Here is a 24,015-nt window from a genome sequence, read left to right as displayed (position 1 = left end):
CTAGAGAAAAGCTTCAGACCGGCCATCTGAAGCAAAACCTCTTTAACCATCAAAGCTTTTGACACGTCGTCAAAATCTTTTTGCACCTGCGAAGCTGATACAACAAACAGTTCCTGCAGAACAAGCTGATACTGTTTGGACTCCTTAGAGTCCCAGACGCGTGGTTCCATCCATCTGTCGTGACCCGAGACATCTCTGGACTGAAGAGTCGGTGCCACGTTATTCTACAGCTCTTCGGTGCCAGAGGTCATCCGACCTCTGACCTTCGGATCCGCCAAGAGGGTCTCCAGAATGGGTGAAGTAGTCACACAGATAGCGTCTGATGTGCTTTTGATAATAATCAACTTCATAGCTTCTTAGCGCAACCAAATTCTTTTACATCCAGAACTCAGCTCTCCTAGACACGGAAGTTCTGACTAACATCGCTTTCACACATAGCTTCATACATCACATCTAGTTCCATCCACTCACAGTAAATGTTAGTTAAGCCTAAATGACACAGAATATCCCCCATTCAACCAGCAAAACAAAGTACAGAAATAAAATTTTACTTACTGATAAAAAAGAAGCAGAAACTGCTTGGATGGTTTGACATCCGCTCTGCATTAGCCTCCTAAGACATGAGCATCCACACATTTGGTCATTGGCTTTTTGTCCTCCATCCATCCATTTGTTAATTTTCATTTGCTTATCTAAGGTCGGGTCAAGGGGGCAGCAACCTAAGCAGAGAGGCCCTGACTTCTCTCTCTCCAGCCACTTGGGCCAGCTCCTCTGGGTGAACCTCAAGGTGTTCCCTGGCCAGCCGAGAGACATAGTCCCTCCAGTGTGTTCTTGGTCTTCTCATGGGTCACCTACCAGTTGGACTTGCCCGGAAAACCTCACCAGAGAAATGTCCAGGAGGCATCCTAGCCAGGTGTCTGAGCCACCTCAACTGGCTCCTCTTGATGTGGAGGAGCAGTGGATCTACTCCGAGCCCCACTCGGATGACCAGGCTTCTCACCCTATCTCTAAGGGAGACCCAGCCACCCTGCGGAGAAAACATATTTTGGAAGCTTGTATGTGCAGTCCCGTTCTTTCAGTCACCACCCAAAGCTCATGACCATAGATGAGGGTTGGAACGTAGATTGATCGGTGAATCGAGAGCTTTGTCTTCCGTCTCAGCTCTCTCTTCACTTCAACAGATCAGTACAACACCTGCATCACTGCAAATGCAGCACCAATCTGGCAACACCATTCTGTATATTGATCTTGTTTTCCGGGCACGTCCAACCGGTAGGAGACCCAAGGGACAAGACCTTTCATACTTTAACTCCTCCACTTGAGGGAGGACCTTCTCTGACCCAGAGAAGGTATTCTATCCTTTTTCAACTCAAGATCATGGTCTCAGATTTAGATGAGCTGATTCTCCTTCCAGCTGCTTCACACTTGGCTGTGAACTGCTCCAGCGAGAGCTGGAGATCAAGTTCTGATGAAGCCAACAGGACCACATCATCTGCAAAAAGCAAAGACTCGATCCTCAGGAGGCCACCAAATCAGATCCCCTCAATACCTGGGCTGCACCTAGAAATCCTGTCCATACAAATTATGAACAGAATTGGTGACAAAGGGCAGCCTTGGCAGACTCCAACTCTGACAGGAAATGAGCTTGACTTACTGCCAGCAATGCGAACCAAGCTCTGACATCGGTCATATAGGAACCTAATAGCATATGTCAGAGGAGCTGGTACTCCATACTCCCAGAGTATCCCCCATAGGGCTCCATAGGACCCCATTGGACCACCAGAGGGACGCGGTCAAACGCCTTTTCCAAATCCACAAAACACATGTAGATTGGTCGGAGTACCTCCCACACAGCCTCCAGGACCCCCCTAAGGCTATAGAGCTGGTCAAGTGTTCCATGGCCAGGATGAAAACCATGTTGTTCCTCCTGAATCCAAGGTTCGACAATCCTATGGAACCTCCTCTCCAGAACTCCTGAAAAGGCCTTAGGGAGGCTCAGGAGTGTGATCCCACAACCTGCTGTCCCCCTTTTTAAACAGGGTGACCACCATCCCAGTCTGCCAATCCAGTGGAACTGCCACCCAATATCCTTGTGTTTTTCTTGAGCCGTGTCAACCACAGCCCCACAACATCCGGGCGGATCTCACCCACCCTCAGAGCCTTGCCACCAAGGCTTTTTTGATTACCTCAGCCCCAGAGATTGGAGAGCCCAACCCAAAGTCCCTAGACTTTGCTTCTTCACTAGAAGGATCCACAACATCTCGAATCGAGGTCAGCAGCACACCATCACCACTGTAAATAGTGTTTGTAGTGCACTGATTTCCCCTCCCAAGACGGCGGATGGCGGACCTTACTCCATGGTCTCACCTAACACTCCTCCCATGCCCGGGTTTTTGCCTCTTCAACCACCCGAGCCGCATTTTGCTTGGACTGCTGGTACCTATCAGCTGCCTCTGAAGTCCCACAAGCCAAAAAGACCCTAGAACTCTTTCTTCATCTTGACAGCGTGGGTTCGGAAGTAGCTGCCACAACAGGCACAACAATCCTGCAGCCATAGCTCTGGTCGGCATTGCGTAAACAATAGAAGCACGAAGCATGGTCCACTCAGACCCAATGTCCCCCACCTCCTCCGAGACGTGTCTGAATTTCTGTTGGAGGTGGGAATTGAAGCTTATTCTTACAGGAGACTCTGCCAGACTCTCCCAGCAGACCCTTACAATACGCCTGCCAGGTCTGACTGGCTTCCACCCTCACCATCAAAGCCAACTCCTGTAAAACTTATTTTTGTTCATGCAATCTGCTATTTTTCAGAGAAATGTCCAGTAAAACATGAGAGATTTAGTTAAATGTACTGAAAAAACACACTTTTAGCAGCCAATAAAAATCATCTAGAGTAAAAGAAAATTCACTTCAAAATCTATTTAGGTTAATCGAAGGATGTTTTTAGACACATGTAACCCTAACCCTTTTTCTTCATAAGAACTCCCTCTCCGCTAAATAAAAAGCCTTATGAATGTAGTTAATCTGACCTTACCCGTATGTTACAAGCTACTGCTTTAAGTCTCACTTGTAGAGAAAACAGTAAATGACTACACTTCCTTTAGGTTTGAGTCAGCAGGCCGCGTCTCTGAGGGATTTCTAACCACCCTGTAAAAGTGAACAGTAATGGCTTTTTTGAGTTTCTGCCAGATTATATTCAGTATGATATCTTATCACCCATGGGTTATTTTTGCTTTAACTCTATTGAAACTGGTCACTGTTTGATCTTAATGTGCTTTAGTGGAAAATTTTAAGCCAGAAAAGCAGCAGAAAATATTTGAAAAGTTATCAGAAAATGCCAGTTATAGAGCTCCACTTTGTTAAACACATTTGTGTCATTTTTCCACTTTAACAGATACACATGAACCAGGTTTTCATGTGCTCCCAGCATTATGTCTGTATGTGAAGAGGAGAAAATCCCCCCTAACCCACAGACTGGAACAGAGACAGACTCAGAGTGTACTTCAGACAGCAGTTTGTAGAACACACACAAACCCACAACATGGTCAATGACCAATCAGATCTATTCTCTAGGTGTGAAACCAGAAGTCGGTTTGAGAAAGAAAAAAAAGAGGAAGCAATATTTAGTTATACTCATCATCAAGACTTGACCCACTTCTGCTGCATCAGCTGTCTCAGGGTTCTTTTCTGCTTCTGAGAACATGCAGATGATGACTGAGCTCCACTTGTGTCTCATCTGTCCAAAGGACGCTTGGTGTCTTCTCAACATGCATTTTGGTCAGTGCCAGTCATGCTTTTAATGAGATCTGATAAATGTGGAGAACAGTTGAGTACAGTGAACTGATTGTCAAGTTCAAGACGATCTGAGATGATTCGAGCTTAATGACGTGGGTGTGACAGGAGTGGCGCGGTATGTGACGTGGTCATGATGGCGGTGGTGGGAACTACAAGGGCTTAAAATTCAGCTTTTTGGAAACCTACAAGTGTCTGCGCAGAAGGTTTGTCCATTAAAGATGCAACCCCATAATAAAGCCCTCACCCAACCAGACAGGAAGTGAATTTTAATGAGCTGTATGCTGATTGGACGATTTACCCAGAAGGTTCTATGACACTGCCTGCTGCAAGTAACTCTGTATCTAGATAACTTATTGGGCAAGCTGCGGCTCTATCAAGAATTTATTCATAGTCTGGATATTCCTAGTAGATCCTGGGATGTTACTTATGCTCCGACATTCATTTTTTTCTTCTTGTGCAACAAGAGCTACTAGCAGTAGCTCAGGCTAGTATTGTGCGGATAGCATTACAGTGACCAATGTTGATATATTGCCAATGTTGAAGTGGGCTGGGACCAAGGGAGATCCAGGGGACCTCAAACCTGATGCCAATATGGAAGTGACAAAAAAATGCAGTTCCACTCTCAACCGCTAGGGGCTGGCACCAGAAACGAGCAAATTCTCAGCGACTCCCATGTTAATAATGCCACCTTCACAGCAACAACCATGTTCACAACTTGGTTAAAACACACATTTTAGTTTCAATACATCTAGTTTTAAAAAGTAGTTCCAAGAGTAAAATGGCACCTGTGATTCATTTATGTCACTAATTATTTTCACTATAAGTCTGATCAGGTCACCAAGCAGAACTGGGATCACTACTGAGACTTTAAGGACGTTTTACTCACAATGCTAGTTAGATCCATTCACTTATTGTGTTTTCTGCTAAACTAAAGCTAAAGGAGTCCAGCTGGGTCAGGAGAATGACTGAGCTGGTTAAACATTGTGTTTCCCCACTTAACTCTGGGAAATATACAGACAAAATTTCAATTTTGGGTGAAATCTCCCTTTAAAGGACACGCCTTAGACCAACATGTCCTATGGTGAAACTTTTCTAGGAGTAATGCTTTTGTTCTGGCCACTGTCAGGTTTTCATTTGATATCATCAGTAACTATGCTCATTATAAATATAAAACTGTTTTGCTGATTTGAACTATAATCAACCTGGTGTTGAAAATAGATGAAAGTCTTGAAACACAAGTGCATTTCCATATTCTATTTTCCATCAAACTCTAAAAAATACTCAAATCTAAATCCATGCTTTTTAGTGTTAATTTTAAAAACAAATAAAGAAATCCATCCATTTATCTGTGATCTTCATTTTATCCAAGGTGAGGTCACCGGGGTAACAGATCCCTCTCCCCAGCTCCCTCTGGCTGATCCCGAAGAATTCCCAGCCCAAAGGATAAACAATCCCTTCAGCAAGTTCTGGGTCTTCCTGGGGGTCTCCTCCAAATGGGACATGCCTGGAAAACGTCCAGAGCGAGGTGACCAGGAGACACCCTAATCAAGTGCCCGAGCCACCTCACTCCAATAGTTTTGATGCAGAGAAGCAAATAAATAAACAAACATCAAATAAAATTTTTATTTTCACCAAAAAAACAGAAACACCAGCAGTTTTTTTTTTCCAAAATTTTTTATGTACTCGAGAGCAGGGTTTTTCTTAAAAACACATTCATCACAGTAACAGATGTTTCTGCACTGCGTCACTCTCCAAGCAGCCGGTGAACGCTTGAAACCTAACAGATCACCACGTCTGATGTCGGTCTGCTGTTTATTTCAAGCAAGCACTTAGTTATATCCCAATATTAATAATAATCTGTAAATATCTGTATATATGTACACATCAACATACTTCATTACACACACCCAAGTTTAAATCAAAACAAAGGTGAAAAGAAACCCAGACTACACAGAAATGGTAGGCTGGTGCCATTTAGTCAAATATATCAAAAACAGGCCGAGCGTTAAAAACAAACATTCAGAATAATGTTAAATACATTATGGTTTAAATAAAAACAATCAAAAACAACATTGTTTTGAAAACGTTAGCCGTTTTCTCCTTTGTGTGACTTTTTAAGAATTAATCATTAATAAAAACCCTAAAATATAAACTTCACTTGTATGAAAACAAGTCCACTGATTCTATTTCAAGTCTTCCTGGGTTCTTTCTAACAATTTGCTGAGAACAAAAACTTTCCAAAGCACGTTCAACCTTATTGAACTTCCTTAAAGTGGAGTGACAGAGAGCAGGAGAGGAGCTAGTGTTGTGTTGGATTTACGCCTAAAAGAGAAAATGTAGCCGTTTTCATTTTGTTGTACTATCAGTGTTCAGACGATCCTTTTTCCGAACACTCGTCTGCCGTGCTACACAATCACCGTGCACACAGTGAAGGCAGCAGCTTTTCATTTACTTCCCATAGGTTGGAAGAAGTAGCCTACAGAGGTGAGCTTGTTGGTTAATCAGGAACGGCCCTAGCGGGTGGAGTCTCGTAAGTTTGGCAGTGTTAAAAGAAGTTCAGTAAAAAATGAAAAACAACAAATGTGTTCAAGTACGGCAGTGAAAAACCCACAAATCCTAGTATTCATTTGGTTCATAAGGGATTACAGGTCAACCCGTTAAGATACAGTAAGAGCTTCATTAATGCGAGCACAGTCCTTGGCTCACTTTGTGTTTAAACGTAAGAAATTTTACCCGGTTTCATGTTAGTTGAGGAGGTTTGTGGTTCTGAATCTAAAACCCCAGACACTTCAGTGGCTGTCTACACCTTCTATGTTCCCAAAATACTCTACACTAAATATTTTCAGAGGGGAGAATCAAATGAGTGGTTTCTAAACTAGCTTGCATTTAAGGTACAATGTGTAAAAATGAAGTAAGACTGATTATGTGTGGTCAAATTTCCTTACTGCAGTCTATTTTCCTAAGCAACAAGTCCCTTTCTCACTCCTGTTCGGTGAGTTTCATGACTGTTGCCAGCTAGAGATCAGCACTAGAAGATTCTAGATAACTAGTGAAGACGAGACACACACAGCTGGTGATAGCACTCCTGGGTGTATTTTTTTGGTAGGGAGCACTTACTACACTTATTACAGTAATATTTATCCAGTCTTGGAGGAAGTGTAGTTGTTTCCCATCTTCTTGTTAGCTTATAGTTCTGAATGACCCCTTAAAGGAAGTAAAACGCCACACTTGAGTCATAATTCACTTCCCATACATTTTCACTGTAATATCGAGTCGTTGGTCAATGAAAAAGTAGATTGAGAGCCGACTATGTGCTTCTAGTTCATCGTTTGCATTGTGAGCTCAACATTAGACTCTAGCCCGCTTCACTTGATTTTAGAGTAAAACTAAAGGACGGCATGGGTTCTTAGGGGTACAAGAAATAATTTCTGGGTCGCTCCTGTTTACTGGCTTTGGTTCTTTAAACAACTCTTGAGTTTTTTACCTGCACAACCTCACAAAGTACACTGAACTTAAAATCTCATTAGTTTTGTTCTCCGTATTTGACCCATCTCCTGGGGGAGTGGTGAGCTGCAGACACAGCCGCGCTCGGGAACCATTTGGTGGTTTAACCGCCCAATCCAACCCCTTAATGCTGAGCGTCATGCAGGGAGGCGTTGGGTCCCATTTTGTCAAAGTCTTTGGTATGATCCGACCGAGACTTGAACCCTGATCTCCCAGGGCGGACACTCATACCTCTAGGCCACTGAGCTATGTCCCTCTTTATTATTTTTTTGAAAAGAGAAAACTGAAAACCCTCCAACCTTCCCTCCAACATGATTAATACATGAGACTGTTCTGTGATTATTTCACGGTATAATTCTTACATATTGCCCCTTTGTCGAAGCTCTGGTTACAGTTTAAAAGCTTGTTACTCTGCAGTTTTCTGTTAGGAGAGAGCAAGCTCCTCAGATTAGACAATTAAAAAGTTCTGCTACGATTTTTCTAAATTTCTAGGAATCCCTGGATGACAGAAAATCCTGATAAAATGGTTTAATCTCACTTCTCTGCCACTACTGACAACTTGTTGGAAACACAAACTTTCAAATCAAATCATATTCTGTTGGCATTTATCACATTGTGACTAGTGTTTAAAAATATGTTACTTTTGTATGTGTCGAAACTCAACTGCATGCATTAGAGACAATTTCATGAAGTTCTTGTTGCAATTTAGTCACAAGCTGTCTGAACCCACCTAAATAATCTTGTATTTCTGGCACTTTTTCATCTATTTGTCACAAATGTTGAGAACTTTCAAATAACCAAGATTTTATTAAAACTAAAGTTGGACGCAGTAACGCGGGACTCTTAGGATTTGGAGACCAGTGAAAAATGAGGAGACGAAAATCAGAGACTTTAAGAAGATGTTTTAGTTTTTCTAAATATGTGCATTTTAGATTAGAGATGTTAGTTGTAATGGATGGTTGGAACAAACTAATCTTAGCTATTGGAGCACATTTCCCTCGTTATTTTTCACGTTGGACAGATATTGGCTTTCAAACTTGGAGCTAGCTCTGAACGGACATCCCTTATTTTTGATAATCAACACAGATGTTTCGCTAACACTCAACAATAAATGTCCCTTTATTACCATTACTTTATTAACTCATTCACTGCCATTGACGACAAATGTCATCGTTTTAAATCCAAATGTTCACTGTCAATTGCATTTTTTTACTGTGTGGGCGTCAGAACGAGCCCCCACACTATGAGAACAAACATCTAAGCTCTAAAGCCGATCTTCGTTTGCATACGTCACACGTCACGTGATCAGGAAGCAGAACATCCATGTGTTAGGAGATCGTTTTGGTCGCTGCTGTAAAAAAAGGGAGGCATGAACCGGAAAAACTTCTGCCGATCACAATTCAACAACGGATTATGAAAGAACAGATAACGCTCGAAACACGCGGATTCTTTCAGTTGTAAGAGGTGAGTCTCTGCTTTGTTTTGGTGGTTTTGGTGTTGACATCATCCTAGCGCGCAACGTTCTGTGACTCCTAAAAAAACAGTAAAAACGGTGAGAAACGCTGGCAGTGAATGAGTTAATAGTTAACATTATCATAAATGTTAATAAAGGGACCCTTTGTTTATTATTGCTTAATAATGCACTAATTAAGGCTAATAAAGGGACACTTATTGTAAAGTGTTCCCTATGATTCTGATATTCGGAGGTGATTTTTGTTATTTAACACGAGAATCTCTGACATTGTAGCAAAGTGATTTTCCAGTTAAATGTTGCACTTCTTAACTTGTGCACAACGAAAACAACAACAGTGACCATTGATGTGGGGGTTTGATTAACATCCTGGGTATCAACACCTAACTAATAGTGTAACAGAGGTCACCACACATCACATTTATGACCTCTGTGACCTGCTGACCATTTGTCCTGATGGTAAACCCGCACACAGAGTTTACCAGCTGATATGAAAGCAAATCCTCATAAAAAACAAGGAAAATAACTGAACTACAACTGAGAAGCCGTGAAATTTAACGTCACTAAATGTTTGTATTTGGAGCTTAAGAAGATTTTAAGATAAACTGAGAAGAGTGAGTGGCATCATCACAAAAGCAGACTGTTAGCATCGCTCAGCCTCAGCCAGAGCTGCTGTTTATAATTCTGAAGTGAGAAAAACACGTTACAGAAAAGATCTGATCGGGTTCCAGAGCTGCAGCTGCCGGAGAAACACTTGAAGCTAAAATCTGACAGGATCCAACAGACCGTCTGGGTGTTAGGAATAAGAAATCAACATGTGCGTTTGCTCTTTGGACTAGGTTGTACACATCTGAGTTCAAAACCACAAAAAAAAAAAGAGTTAGCTTATTCTGTTGTCAGACTTGTTCTTGATCCAGTTCAGTGTCTGGAGTGTTTCCTTATGCACGCCACCAGGTACGGCTGATCAGAAGCACTTCAACTTCACTTCACTTTATATGATCTGGTGGCTTCAACTAAAACATTGTAAAACTTGGGCGATAAAGCAAAAAGAATTGTTGGTCAGTTTCCTTCATTTTTATTTTTGAAATAAAGATTCACTGTTTATTTTATATCATCCGTTACTAACACGCCGCTGTGCCCATCGGCCTGAGATCAGACCGATCGGACTCATTCCACGCTCTGACTTTAACACTGTAACCCCTAACACCAAACGGTGAAATACGAACACCGATCTACCGCTCTGCACGTGCTCAGGGTGCACATTCAAACGCTCCGACCTCTAAAGGCGATGTCAGTGGTGACGAGTGCTGTTGGGTGCATGGTGGCGCAGTGGTTAGCACTGTTGCCTCGCAGCACGAAGGTCGCAGGTTCAAAACTCGGCAGCGGCCTTTCTGCGTGGAGTTGCGTGTTCTCCCCATGCATGCGTGGGTTTCCTCCGGGTACGCCGGATTCCCCCACAGATCACAACATGCCCTATAGGTTATAAACTGTAAGTCGCTTTGGATAAAAGCGTCTGCTAAATAAATAAACATAAACATAAGATTTATGAAGGGTGAACACGTGAATGGTGTTAAAGGTAAGAAAAGCTTTAATCGTTGCTGTAAATTAGGAAAAGATCTACCGAGGTCAGCGATAACACCAGGATCTTCTGACACCAGCTGCCGTACGCGTCTCGTCTGTCATGGTTCACGGCTCTCGTCAGACGTTACCTTCATCGCTGAGCGTACAGCGATGCCCCAGTCCTCTTTCCTGATGCCACAGTGCAAAGCGGGTGTTGCAGAATAGGTCAGTGTTTTATAGTTAAGGTGCTTGTTTCAGTGTGGACTCAAAGGATTTGAAATCCAGGAGGCTGCCATGCAACCCACGCGCGTCTCTACCTGTCCAAAATGGTGCCCCAGTATAAAGCTCCGCCCTACAGGTGATGAAGGCTGGGCGTACTGAACGCAGCCACGGTTGGGTTGACAGTCTGTTGCGACATCTGTCTGCTTTAGTCTCTGGACTGGTAGAACAGGATGTATCCAGACTCGGAGTTCTTGGAAATATCCGACGTCAGACCGTAGAACTCTTCGATGGCCTGGGCGTCAATTTTCTGCATGAAAAGAACAAACATTTAAGAGGTTTCCTGAACTTTTCAGATCCACGTGTTCTGGTCCTTCAAATAAAACAGCATTTAAAGTGGGTAAGGGAAGTATTCAGACCCCGTCAATTTTTCTCAACAAAGTTTCATCTGATATAGAGACTCATAAAACAACCCCTTTTTCTGATTCATACAGAGTAGAAAACGTGTCACAACAATTACATAATTGGGAAAAACAAAAACACACTGAATGACCTAGGGGTGCACCGATCTATCGGCACAGATCTCAGGTTTTTTCCAAGATCGGTGATCGGCCAAATACCGCTATCGGTGCACCCCTAGTTAGTGTTAAAGCAAATATTTTTTGGACAAGTGTGTCAAAACAGGTACAAAAGTTTAGTTTTCAACATTAGAAAAATAAAAGTCTAAAGGAACAAATATGATTTAGTAGTTCAAACAGTAATGCTAAATATGTTCATTTGTATTTGAGAACATGACCTCAGGTCCAGTGGAAACTGGTATTGTTTCATGAGTACTCATGTTGGTTTTCTCCATAAAAAGAAATTGAACCATTGACGTAATCTGATTTTAGTTCATACAAAATCGGTATCGGTAAGTGAGGTTTTTCTCAAGATCAGTGATCGGCCAAAAACTGCAACCGGTACACCCCTAGAATGAACATGATGAGAGGCTAAAAAACAGTTTTAATTTGTAAAATAATTGTTATCCAAGTTGTTTTACGAAGCTGGTAATCATCTTTGGCTTTGGCTAGCACATTAATCTGATCAAAACAGATTTCTCAGAACCGAGGTTACTCCAAAGGTATCTGGAGCCTAACTAACCATTAACCTATCACAGAGCCCAACAGAATTATACCTGATCCATCCCTTTTTAAAGCAGCTGGATTCATGACGATTTGTATCATCAGACCAGTATAAAGGTCTTTACAGCTGGGGTTTATAGCAGGGTGATTAATGGGAACACAGATGAATGTCTAACCTGGAGTTTATGCCTTGCTGTGAGCCCCTGTATCATAAACCAGTGCATAGCAAGAAATCTTCTCATCCCCTCTTTCCTCAAAACAAAAAATCCCATGTGGCTTTGAAAAGACTACTGCTGTTCATCTATAATCAAGCTGCACTTTTTGGCAGTAAGAGGTAAATATCCTGACATCTGTTACAGACTGCTGGGCTGTCGGTGGAAGAAAGAGGCTGCAGCTTTTAAAAGGAACTGTTTCAGTTCCAGCAACAAAGACCCAAACTGGATACATCAAGCTTTCCTGCTAAAGATAGATTCTCTCTAGTCCTAGACAGGATGAAATATAAACATATATCAAAAACACTGAGGTGGGGAGGGAGGCTGGGTGAATCTCCACATCTTGTTAAAATGATAAGTTGGTGTTTCTGCCCTGCAGATTCAGCAGAATCCTACAGGCCAGATGTGTGAGCGGGACTGTCTGTGTAGAGGAAAACTACAGAGCTGGTGGTGGGATCAGCTTCTAACATCAGCAACATCCCTCCACGTTCAACCACAGGGAGGGTGCCGCTCAGGTTTCAAAGGAAAACAGTTGCTCATTTGGTGTGAGCAAGGGCTCAATAGCCAGGTTGCAAATGGTGCAGAATGCTGCTGCCAGATTTTTAGAGGGCAGGCGCAAGTTTGATCACATAACTCCTGTCCTGGCTGAGCTTCACTGGCTGCCCGTTGATGTTAGGATTCATTTTAAAATACTTTTACTAGTTTTTAAAACGTTAAATGGTTTAGCCCCTCCTTACTTGGTGTCACTACTTCAACCATACACCCCTTCACGGTCACTCCGCTCGGAGAACTTCATGCTCCTCTTCATGCATGGTGATAGGGCTTTTGCTGTGGCAGGTCCTAAGCTTTGGAATAAGATTCCTCTGAGCATAAGGGCCTCCACCTCTGTTGCGGTTTTTAAGGCAAGGCTAAAAACATATTTTTATGACCTGTCTTTTAACCTTTCTAACTAGTTTTATTGTTTTACTTATAGCGATTTTACTCACTGTAGTTTTATCTGTATTGTGTGATGCAATGTTTTATTTTCTGGACTTAGTGTTTTATGTTTTTATTTGATCAGTGTAGCGCCTTGGTGGCATCTTCTTGCCTGTAAGGCGCGATTTATAAATAAAGTTGAGTTGAGGAAAAGCAAAAACTGGAGTGGTACGATGTATACTGTACGTTCTTCCTTAAAGAAAAAACATGGGTTCTCTGCAGTATTTTTGGTGCTTTCCAATCGTTGCTTTACACAGATGTATTTGTGATCCGAAAACACGTTGCAGGCGTGTTTAATAGGTTGAGTTTGTGCAGGTTTGTTGGAATATCCTCCCAAAGCTGATTTACTGACAACAGGAGATTACTGTCCCAATAGTTGCTTTAGGTTTAAATCTTGTGTCGTGACAACAATTCTGCAATAGGATATTTATAGCAATAAAGGGGAAACGATACGATTTACTGTGATACTAAATGCACAACGACATTTGAAATTTTAACACTGGATTTAATTGGATGACCCGTGCCGTGATATCCCGAGATCTCGCTGTTCCGACAGAATTAAGACAGGAAGATGTTTGAATTGCACCACACAAAAAATACTGTAAATATTTGCATGTAAGTTCTCAATTAAAAACATAAATCAATAATAAACTGCTTTCAAATATAGATTCAGTATGATAACATCGTGACATTTCGGTGCATCAATGTTTTCCTACATCCCTTATTTGTTACCCAAGAAAGATCTTGTATCCAGTCAGCTGTGGTGCAAACAGGGTTTCTTTTAATGCAAACAAATGATGGGGAGAGAATCAATAACTTCATGGTGAAAGACAGGATTGGATCAAGAATTAACAACTAACTCTGGGCTTTGGTCATGTCTGGAAATAAACCTAAACCTCCCGTCGACCATTAGTGAACAAATAACCTCCCTAGAAAACATATAGGAACACAAAAAAGAATTCTTCCTATGTCCAAACAAAAACTCCCAAGAACTAATAACCAGATAAAAATATAAATTAGAAGCCCATCTGTAAGTAAATATTCTAAAATCTTTCAGGGAATTCATACTTTTTAGTAGGACAATAAAAAAGGAGAGGCTGAAGGATTGGGTTTACTGACATAGTGAAACAATATCTTTTACTTTTCATTTTCAAAGTGCTGTCCAGGTCAGGCTGACCCGACTGCCCTTGGCTGATTCATGAGCAACAAAGATGATAAATAGTAGCATTTAAACGATAATGTAACAGCAATGTGGCGACCAGAAAATAAAAGAGCTAAATAGGACTCTCCTTTCAGATTTTTTTCTGAGTTCTGTCATTTAGTTTTCTCCTGACAGGAGAATCTAACTCAGAAGGGAGTTAATTTTAGGTTTATGTTAAATTAGGATTAAACAAGAGTCTCGGAGCCTATTAACAACATCCTTCCTATCAAATACAAATATTTTTGTTCAGCTACTTAAATATAGGATGGTTTCTCACCTCTACGATGTCGTCATCAAACAGCAGCCAGAAGCCGTGGCTTTTGACAATAGTGATGTAGTGTCCACGGTTGGGCCCACTGCAACGTAAAAAGGACAGACAGTAGTATGTGCCTGTGTCAGTATGACAAGTAAGGAGTAAAAGTGTTGAAATGGAGAGAAAGAAACACACACAGACTACATTATAGTTCTAGGGGTGAGAAAATAGAGTGCCTGGTACTTTCATGTAAATCTAAGATAAAACAAAACCATGTGGTAAAACGAGCTGTCAGTCATCTTCTGACAACAGAAGATGACTGTTGGTTGGTGTTTCCTACTGATTATGCATAAATAATCTACAGAATCCATAAGAACCATAGAACATCCATAGAACATCTACAAGTCTGATACAGACACAAACAAACCAATGCTCTACAGCCAACACCCATGTTTCTGTCTGAACAAGGGTCTGCATCATGGGTCTCCAACCCAGGCCATTGAAGGCTTTTATCTGGCATGTTTTCCTTCTGTCCCTGCTCCAACACACCAGGGGCCTCATTTATCAAGCTTGCTTACGCACAAAACGGGGTCGGAAAACTGCGTAAGCCACTTTCCAAGCAAACTTTGGGATTTATAAAAGAAAATTTAGCGGAAAAATGTGCGCAACTTTAAGTTGACTAAGGACCTGGCTTACGCACATGTTGGACATGGAGAGCACCTGCAGTGCTGCTGCTGAGAAGGATACAATTACGAAATCCTGCCGCATTATCACTTGTACCGCTTCATTTTCACACAGAAGAAGACACCCCCACCACCTTTATCTGCGGTCGCCATCGTTAATGGTGGACTGCTGCAACGAGACGGCTGATGTATATGCATGAGATCCACAAAGCACTTTACATTGACCATTTATGGCAGAAAGTGGGCGTGGTGAGGGCGGGATGTTATCCAGAAACAGCTGAGCACGTTTCTAGGTAGTTTCTGATTTATAAAGCGGAGATTGCGTGCAGCTGTGCGTACTCCATGTTTTATAGGTCAGGAACTTACTTGGTGTAAGTACATTTTTTTTGTGAGCTTAACTACAGTTTTAGTAAGGATTCTACACAAGGTTTTATAAATGAGACCCCTGGTCTTTGTGTTAGTTGAACAGGTGATTCACCCGCTGAATCAGGGGTGCAGGAGCAGGGAGATAACTAGATCATGCAGGATACTGGTCGTCTAGGACCACGGTTGGAGACCCATGGTCTACATGAAAAAGAGCCACCCACCTGCCACAGTGTACGACGACGGCAACCAGGTCATACATGCGGTCGGTGTTGGTGGCGTCCCCTGACGTGTTGAAAAGGCGGAGCTCCAGAGGAAAAACTACACGATAGGAGAGTTTGGTGTAGCGGTGCAGTTGGTCCATGTATTTGAAGCGCTTCAGGTGGAGAGCAAGGATCATGGGCAGCTTCTTGACCCTCATCCTGGGGAGATGCGGAGAAAAAAAAACCTGGATATTTGCATCAATTCACACTCACACACAAAAAACTGAAACTGATTAACCTAGCGTCTACTGGTCCATGACTTCTCTGAAAGCACACACCTGATGTAGATTATAATGGCCAAGATACCAAAACTTATAGAGCGTGCTGAAACCAGGAAACTCGAGTTTAGTGCAGATATCCTGTTTGCAACAGCCACCACATTTCATGTCAGCGTTTTAAACTAAAATCATTTTCTACTGAGAAAGTATGGCGTTTCGGCTAGTAGAAGCTAACCATTAGTAACTCCACAATATGGTGGAACACATTGGGGTTTGTGAAGATTAAACATCAATGTTGCATTTTCCACCCAAGAAAAAAAAGAGTGAACAAGAGTGCGTTGCAGTTAGCCAATCAGAGGTGAGACGTTTGTATTTCATGAACAATAATGAGTAAAACTCGTAATCCTGCTTCTTCCTGATCTTTAATTCTTCTGAAAACAGCAAATTTACTGAAAACACGGGAGAATAAGACCTTAAATCAAAAAATCTATTTCTCTGTGCAGAATTAAACAGAGTCTGGCAGGCCAGGCTAAGTATGTGCTGCATTGTAGCCACTTTGTGTTTGCTAATACTGATTAGCTGTGTCGGCCATCTTGAACTAGGCAGACAGCAAAAGTGACAGAACTTTCTAAAGGTTTCTTTAATGAGATATTCAGCTAAAAACACCAACACAGGCAAACACATCGTCACTTGCCTCTCTACCTTTATAGTAGGGATGCACCGATACCGATTCCAGTATCGGTAAAAGTTAACCGATACCAGGAACCGATACCAATACAGTTGCTTGAAAATGGCTTCACTGTAACTTGTCATTTCTGTTCACCTAATATTTTATTTTGTGATGATTTCCATTCATATATTTTACTTTTTATCTACCTCACAGTCTTTTCCTGTTGAAAGCAGAGAAGAAAATAAAATCTGTATTCCAAATCATTGCATTTTTTTGTGTGGTAGACGTATCGGTATCTGTAATCGGTATCGGCGAGTACTCAGATCCAAGTAACGGTATCGTATCGGTTTGGAAAAAGGGGTATCGTTGCATCCCTACTTTATAGTCCGTTTTCAACAGCAAGATTGAACTTTTAGCTAAAATCGTTCAGCCCTATTAAACACAAAACCAGAAACTACATGAATGCACAACTGGAATTAAACAAAGTCACAAAATTAGGAAGTTTGTAGATTTTTCTAACCACCACAGTACTCACAGAGCTATTTTAATAACAGTACTGTTTAACAATCATGAACATTAAGGGCTGTTTGATTTTAATAATTTATATTTCTCTTTTTTTAGCCAAATCAGTGACGTCTTTTCCTTATTAAGGTATACATTGTCAACATGATGTGAAGCCACCACTGACAGCGTAGCTCCCTTTTACATTTAAAGGATGTCACCTCCTACCACCAGGAGCAGAAAAATGGTGGTTGTTATGTAGAAAAAGTACAAGCAGCAGCCCGCGTGAGCTGACAGTTTCTACTGCTCTTTAACCACAGAGTGCTAAAAACGTCCACACAATGAGAAAACACAGCAACTCTGGCAGACCACCGTGCAATTTATCAGTTTCCTCTAACCGGACCTACAGCCATGACTAAATTCTCAGAATGTTACAGGAAGACCCTGACCTGTTGCTATGGTGACATGAGTAGATGTTTCAGGGGTAACCACTAATGGAACAAACTGTGACCATATTTGTTCGCTTAAAGAAATGGCCGTGCTGCTGCTGTCGATGTCAGCTACTTGTAGATACAGACAGCCACTCCCACAGGTCTGCAGAAACTGTGTGGGAGCTCAGATGACTAACCTGCAGCATCAGAATTCAATAATTAAGCAACGACAAAAATAAAAAAAACGATTGTTATGGAAGTCGGTAGAGGTACAGAAGGCAAACGCTCTTTTCTGTGTTTACATGCAGTGTGAGAAAACCAAGTCATTTCCTTTGTCCGCTTAACGCGATAGCAGCAGCAGCTTTGGGAAACTTATTAGCTTCAAACATTTTTGTTCATGTCTCTCGACAATGTAAAACATAGCATAGCTATAACTATATTGTGGAGCGATAAAAACATTAAAAAATTATGCATAAAGTGGTTCTCTCACTTTTGTCTAGAAACCTCTGCCAATAACACGGTTTGGACCGAAAGCAACTACTGGACCATCCAGTTGTTGGTCTTGCCAAACCGCTGCACTTCTGCACTTCCCTGGGTCCTCCACTCACTACACACTTGTGTATTTATCAGCAGAACACCACAGGTGTGAGAGGTTCATGCCTCAACAACGTCAGAGGAGGAGGAACAGCCGGCTGCTACCACTTCAACTTTCGAACAAACTACCAGAGTCCCAAAAAGAAAAACACAATTTGAAGTCACGTACATCAAAATGATGTTTAGACCTAGAACAGACCTGGGCATTTTACGGCCCGCGGGCCACATACGGCCCTTTGGTTGACTTTGACCGGCCCGCGTAAGGTTAATTGGAAATTACAAAATAAATGTATTTTCTCATTTTACCTCATGCATGGGCTAAGGCTGCATTGCTTTTATTTTGAAGTTGTTTTTTACGTGCACAATGACGCAATACGTATAGCAACAAGTGCCCGCGGTTGACATGGTGATTGTAGCCCGAGAAATGTCCGCTCATGCAAAAAAATTTAAAAAAAAGTAAAGAAAGAAAGATGCCGAATGCAGGATTTTCAACAAAAATTGGACTGCCAAGTATTTTTTTTAATGAAGCCGGAGGTAAAGCCGTGTGTTTGGTTTGCGGGGAGGAGATTGCCGTGTTTAAGGACTACAATTTGAGTCGGCATTACGACAAGAAACACTCGGAAAAATACAAGAACTCATCTGATGCTGAGAGGGCACGGACATCCGAAGCTTTGCTAGCAAAGTTGCAAAAGCAGCAAGGCTGTTTTACTAAGCTTCACACATCCAGGGATGCAGCAACCAGGACCAGCTTTGTGATATCCCACAAAATAGCTAAAAACAGCAAGCCGTTTTCAGAGGGAGAGTTTGTCAAAGAGTGCATGGTGGACTCTGCCGCACTAATATGCCCTGAAAAAAAGGCGCATTTGAGCAAATCCCGCTGTCTAGGCGAACCGTGACCAGGAGGATCGAGGACATTGCGGGGAACCTGGAGCTTCAGCTGCAACGTGAAGTGGCAAGTTTTGACTTTTTCTCATTAGACGGGAGCTGTGATGTCCGGGACACAGCCCAGCTGCTCGTATTTGTCCGGGGGATAACGGAGCTCACAGAGGAGCGGGCAGCAATGCAGCCGATGAAAGGGACAACGACAGGGAGTGATCTTTTTACAGAGGTAAATGCGTGCACGGACACTCTGGGATTGAAATGGGAGAGACTGTCAGGTGTCACAACAGACGGTTGTCCAAATCTTACAGGGAAAAATGTCAGACTTTAGAAACGCATGCAAGATAAAGTGACATAAATCGATGCAGATCAAAAATAGGTGTTTTTGCATTGAATTATACACCAACATGTGTTGTGCAAGTCAGTGCTAAAAATCAACCATGTTACTGATGTTGTTACTAAAATAATAAACTTCATCAGGGCACGGGCAATAAATCACAGACAGTTTGTGGCTCTTTTGGAGGACTCCACACAGCTGTCAGATGGCTCAGCCTGGGGAAAGTGCTGCAGAGGGTTTGGGACTTGAAAGCAGAGATTCAGGATCTCTGCTGGATTTCTACTCTTCTCTTAAGGAGGACTTTCCAAACCTGAGGAGACATGCTCAGAAGATGTTGGTTTTCTTCGGCTCTACCTACATTTGTGAACAAACATTTTCAATGATGAAGTTTACAAAATCCAGGTAAAGATCCTCTCTCAATGATGATCATTTGTCAGCTGTGCTTCGCATCTCCACCTCAGACATTCAACCTGACTTTGATGCACTCGTTAAAGCCCAGCAGGGACTAGATTTCTCTCACTGAATAAGAAAAAAATCGCTTAAAAACACAAAATAAGGTGTTTGGACCACAAATGTAGGCAACTAGCAGTGAACTGGGACACTTTTTTTTAAACCTCTTTCTCAAGATCACAGTTCAGTGATTTTATTTTACAGACAATACTGTGTGTCTGTAGCATAGGCGTCATTTTAACCGGGGACGCCGGGGACATGTCCCCGGCAAAAATTGTGATTGGCAGCTGTGTCCCCCCCACTTTCAAAAAAGCCTGCTGATGAGGATTTTTGTTTTACCAGCTCAGATCTTATACCAGGGGTCGGCAACCTGTTCCCATCAAAGAGCCATTATTACCCATTTCCCACAGTAAAGAAAACACCGCAGCAGCCGCGGCGTTGTGGGCGGAGCCTACCCTCAGACAGCAGAGAGCTGCTCACAACCAGGTGACAGCAGCAGGTACCGGTCGCTCGCATGGGCGTCGCACCCGTGGGGGGTTCAACACCCACACCTTTCCAGCTGTTTTGCTCACCTCCACACCAGTCTGGTTTCTTTATGTCGCACTCACTCTGTTTGCCTCATCTCCTTCTTCACCTCCCACTTCTGACAGCCAATGTCGGGTTTCCAGGAGAGCAGGAGAGGGAGGGACGGAAGAGCTCGACTGAATTCATCATTTTACATCTTGACATTAGCTGTACAAAGTCTGTAATATGTAGTCTACACCCGTGCGTTAAGTGGACCATCTTCCAGTAAACGCAAAGCATCCAGCCCATCTCTCCAAATGTGTAAAATGTGCACCACAGCCGTTAGGCGCGCGCGCACCGTCAGCTACATCAGCCCAGAGAAGAGCAGAGCAAATAGAATAGAGGATCATTCTGTCTGAATGTGGATGGAGATTACATTTTACAGCAGCCTGATCATCATTTAAATAAAACCATCACCTGTCTTCTAGTCCACGCTATCAGCATTATTTTAATTGGTGTGTGTGTGTGTGTGTGTGTGTGTGTGTGTGTGTGTGTGTGTGTGTGTGTGTGTGTGTGTGTGTGTGTTTTCCACTTCAAACACTGGTCTAACCAACCAGACCAGCGTGTCCAGTAACATATTAATGTTACACTTCATGTAGGCTAGGAACGTTTCACCTGCCATGGCCCGACCGCTTCTGCTCCACATAAACTTTGTGTGTAATCAAATGTCTCTACAGGTGCTCTCTGAGCTGAAGAGGCTGTTCTGCCTCAGACTGGATGCGTCATGCGTCTCCATATTAGAGACGGGAACAAGCGCTGTTCAGCCAAAGTTTAATAATTTCATAAAAAGAACATTTTTCCAAGCTCATCCATGCGCATCAGTGTGCGTCGGGGTAATTCTTTCAAAACAGCCAGCATCCTTGAGTTTATCCATCAAAATACATTCAAATGGAAATATCTGTAACCTGCCATTTAACTGTTTTGCCTTCTTGTGAAGATTGTTGCAAAGAGAAACAACTAAACTTGATTAACCCCAGAGCCATGCACACTGCGCTGTACCGACTGTAAAATGAGGGGAAAACGATTTAATCGGATCCTTTTCTTTTCAACATGGTTTAATGTTAAGTTTCATTCAGTACAAACTTTAGTTACACCAATCTAACGAGACAGAGCCTGGATTTGGATTCTGAACAGTTTAAACATGTTAAAAACGGAGACATGTGTGACGCGTCTAAAATTCGCACCTGCTCCGCTATTATGGAAATTAAACTAACAAGATGAATAACATCAAATTATTTTAGGCACAGACATCCCCCACACTTTTGAAAATCTTGCAACGCGCCTGGTCGCTCGTGTACGTCAAAGTTATCTTTCATAAGAAGATAATCATAAAACGATTTATATAAAGATGATCCAGAAGTTGTAGCCCGTCTCTGCCTACAATATTTTGATATTTTTCACCCTGTTGGTGGTTTTACTGAGCAGGTACCACTTTTGTCATACGTTTCTTTTTAAAACACGTTTAGACTGTTCAGAATACAAATCCAGGCTCTCAGAACCAGAGCGCATGTGGGAAGGTTCCTCCCACTGAAGCGAGAGTTTTCCAAACCCGGTCTCTCAGAGAGACTTGTCACTTAGAAAATGTTCCCTGATTATGAAACTTTGGCTGAATAGTGCTTGTTCCTGTCTCCAATGTGGCGACGCATCCAGGAGCCGTCTGAGGAGAATCCCAGAATCTGACATCCTCCAGCTCAGGAAGCGCCTATGATTACGCACAAGCGTGACGCGTCAACCCGGTCTCACAGTAAGACCGGGTCGGAACTGTTCAGGTTTACGCAGACAATCTTTACATTTGGAATTAGCATACAGATGTAAAATTAATGCAGTAAAATATAAAGCTTTTTATTTAAATATTCATTCATTATTTTATAAGCACAGAGAGCCGCATCAGATGGATGGAAGAGCCGCATGCGGCTACAGAGCCGCCGACCCCTGTGCTAGCCTACTTTATTGTCCCCAGCAATTTTTAAACCCCACTCAAGTGTATGGTTATTGTCCCCAGCAATTCTGAAAACAAACTGACGCCCTTGGTCTGTAGAATGCTAAGAACCTCTTTCCAACAATATTTGAAACTCAAAATGTGTTTTGGAGTGAATGTGACTGAAACTGTTAACTAATATAAGTCACAAATGTTTAACAAAAACCAAATGTGCACACTTTGTTTACCATTGCCTTGGGAAATTTGAATAAATCACATTTTTGTAAGCCAACCTCACCTTTTCCTTTTTGCTCATTTATAACATATAGTCTACTCTTACCAGCTTGAAAAAACAATGGTATTTACTGCTTTTTATAAAGAAATACCATTAATATTATGCATAATTGACTTCAGCCTTTTGGCCTGGCCCTCCACAATATTTTCTAGTTCTCATGTGGCCCCATGGAAAAAATAACTGCCCACCCCTGACCTAGAAGATGATGACTGGTGTTTAGTGCTATCTCGTTCCCTCTGGAAATGTGGATTCCTGGTGGAAGAATCTCAGTGAAGATACCCAAGGGGAGGGGTGAGTGTTCTGTGGCCGTGTTTGCATTCAAACCTAGCTTGGTTTTGTAGATTTGCTAAAACCGCTTTCAGTTGGACTTTTTAAACGTGTAAACATCTTAGTTCAGTTTAAAGCAAACTGGACTAAGGTACCCAGAAAATGCAGATGGAAGACCAAATTGTTCTGCATGTAAACAACATCCACGCTTAGCTGAGCTATGATGGGCTCAGGCAGGCCCGGTCTTCTGATAATACCATTGCTATGTCGTACCATGTGAAACACCATCATACAGCACAGAGCTGCAGCGTGGTCATCCGTTCCTACGGCCACACTGCATATCCTGATTATACACCATCTGCTTTAGTCCTGCCAAATGTTTACCATTTGTGTTGCTATAGACCAGGTCTGCCCAATCCTGTCTAAGAGATTTGATATCAAGTCAGATTGAGCAATGTACAAAAATTCTCCAAGCAATATTCGTCAGTCCAAAATGTGACGATGGCCAATATATTCGCCTGGAAAGGACTCTTGGAAGGGGGTGGGACTTAAAAGATATACTGTAGCCTGCCACTAGAGGAGCACCTTGGCTCAAGAGCTAGAATGAGATGGAACAAAACGTTATTTTCAAAATGTGTCCAAAATGGCTACACCTGTATGAATTCCTATGAAGGACGCTGACCCTAACCCAAACATGATCAAGAAGAAGATGTGGACTTAAATTTCTGAGTGGTTTTTATAGGGTTTTCCATTTCTAGTTTAGTTGTGTTAAAGTATTATTTTTTTAAATCAAATCAAATCACTTTTATTGTCACGTCACATGTGCAGGGACACTGGTACAGTACATGCGAGTGAAATTCTTGTGTGCGAGTTTCACAGCAACAGTTGTGCAAAATACAATAACGTAAAAACAAGCAAATATAAAAATGGCTAATCTAAGTAATAATATATATAGTATGTAAGGTATATACATTCCTAAATGTGTGTGCTAAGTATTTTATTTTTATTTTTCTACGTGTGTGCATGTGAGTGTGTGTATAATGCGTACATACATATTTAACAAATGAATAAAGTAAACAATAAAATAAGAGATATGAAATATACAGTGGTTGGTATGTGCAAAACAGTGGCATTAATGTACAGCATTGTTTCAGTAGTGAGGGTGAGGTGTCTGCATTGTGCTCAGCAGTGTTCAGTTTTAATGTCAGGTTTAAAAACCGTTTCTACATTTCATTTCAGAGGTCCGTTTCTCTCACTGAAACCTGATGTGT

The 24,015-nt window shown here is 42.0% G+C and overlaps 1 protein-coding gene across 1 annotated transcript in view; it reads right to left on the bottom strand.

Moving 5' to 3' along the window:
• Positions 1-10,530: 10,530 nt before the first annotated feature.
• usp12b (ubiquitin specific peptidase 12b) overlaps positions 10,531-24,015 on the bottom strand; it is a 30,545-nt gene continuing 17,060 nt past the window's right edge. The window contains exons 8-10 of the mRNA XM_015946379.3: positions 15,582-15,779; positions 14,336-14,414; positions 10,531-10,859 (exon numbers count right to left, since the gene is read on the bottom strand). Of these exons, the coding sequence (XP_015801865.1) occupies positions 10,758-10,859; positions 14,336-14,414; positions 15,582-15,779 (379 nt within the window). The 3' untranslated portion in view covers positions 10,531-10,757. The remainder of the gene's footprint in view (positions 10,860-14,335; positions 14,415-15,581; positions 15,780-24,015) is intronic.

Source organism: Nothobranchius furzeri, chromosome 2, assembly GCF_043380555.1.
Source record: "Nothobranchius furzeri strain GRZ-AD chromosome 2, NfurGRZ-RIMD1, whole genome shotgun sequence".
Lineage (NCBI taxonomy): Eukaryota > Metazoa > Chordata > Actinopteri > Cyprinodontiformes > Nothobranchiidae > Nothobranchius > Nothobranchius furzeri.
The sequence above is the reverse complement of the archived record's forward strand: the minus strand, read 5'-3'. Positions and strand labels throughout refer to the sequence as shown.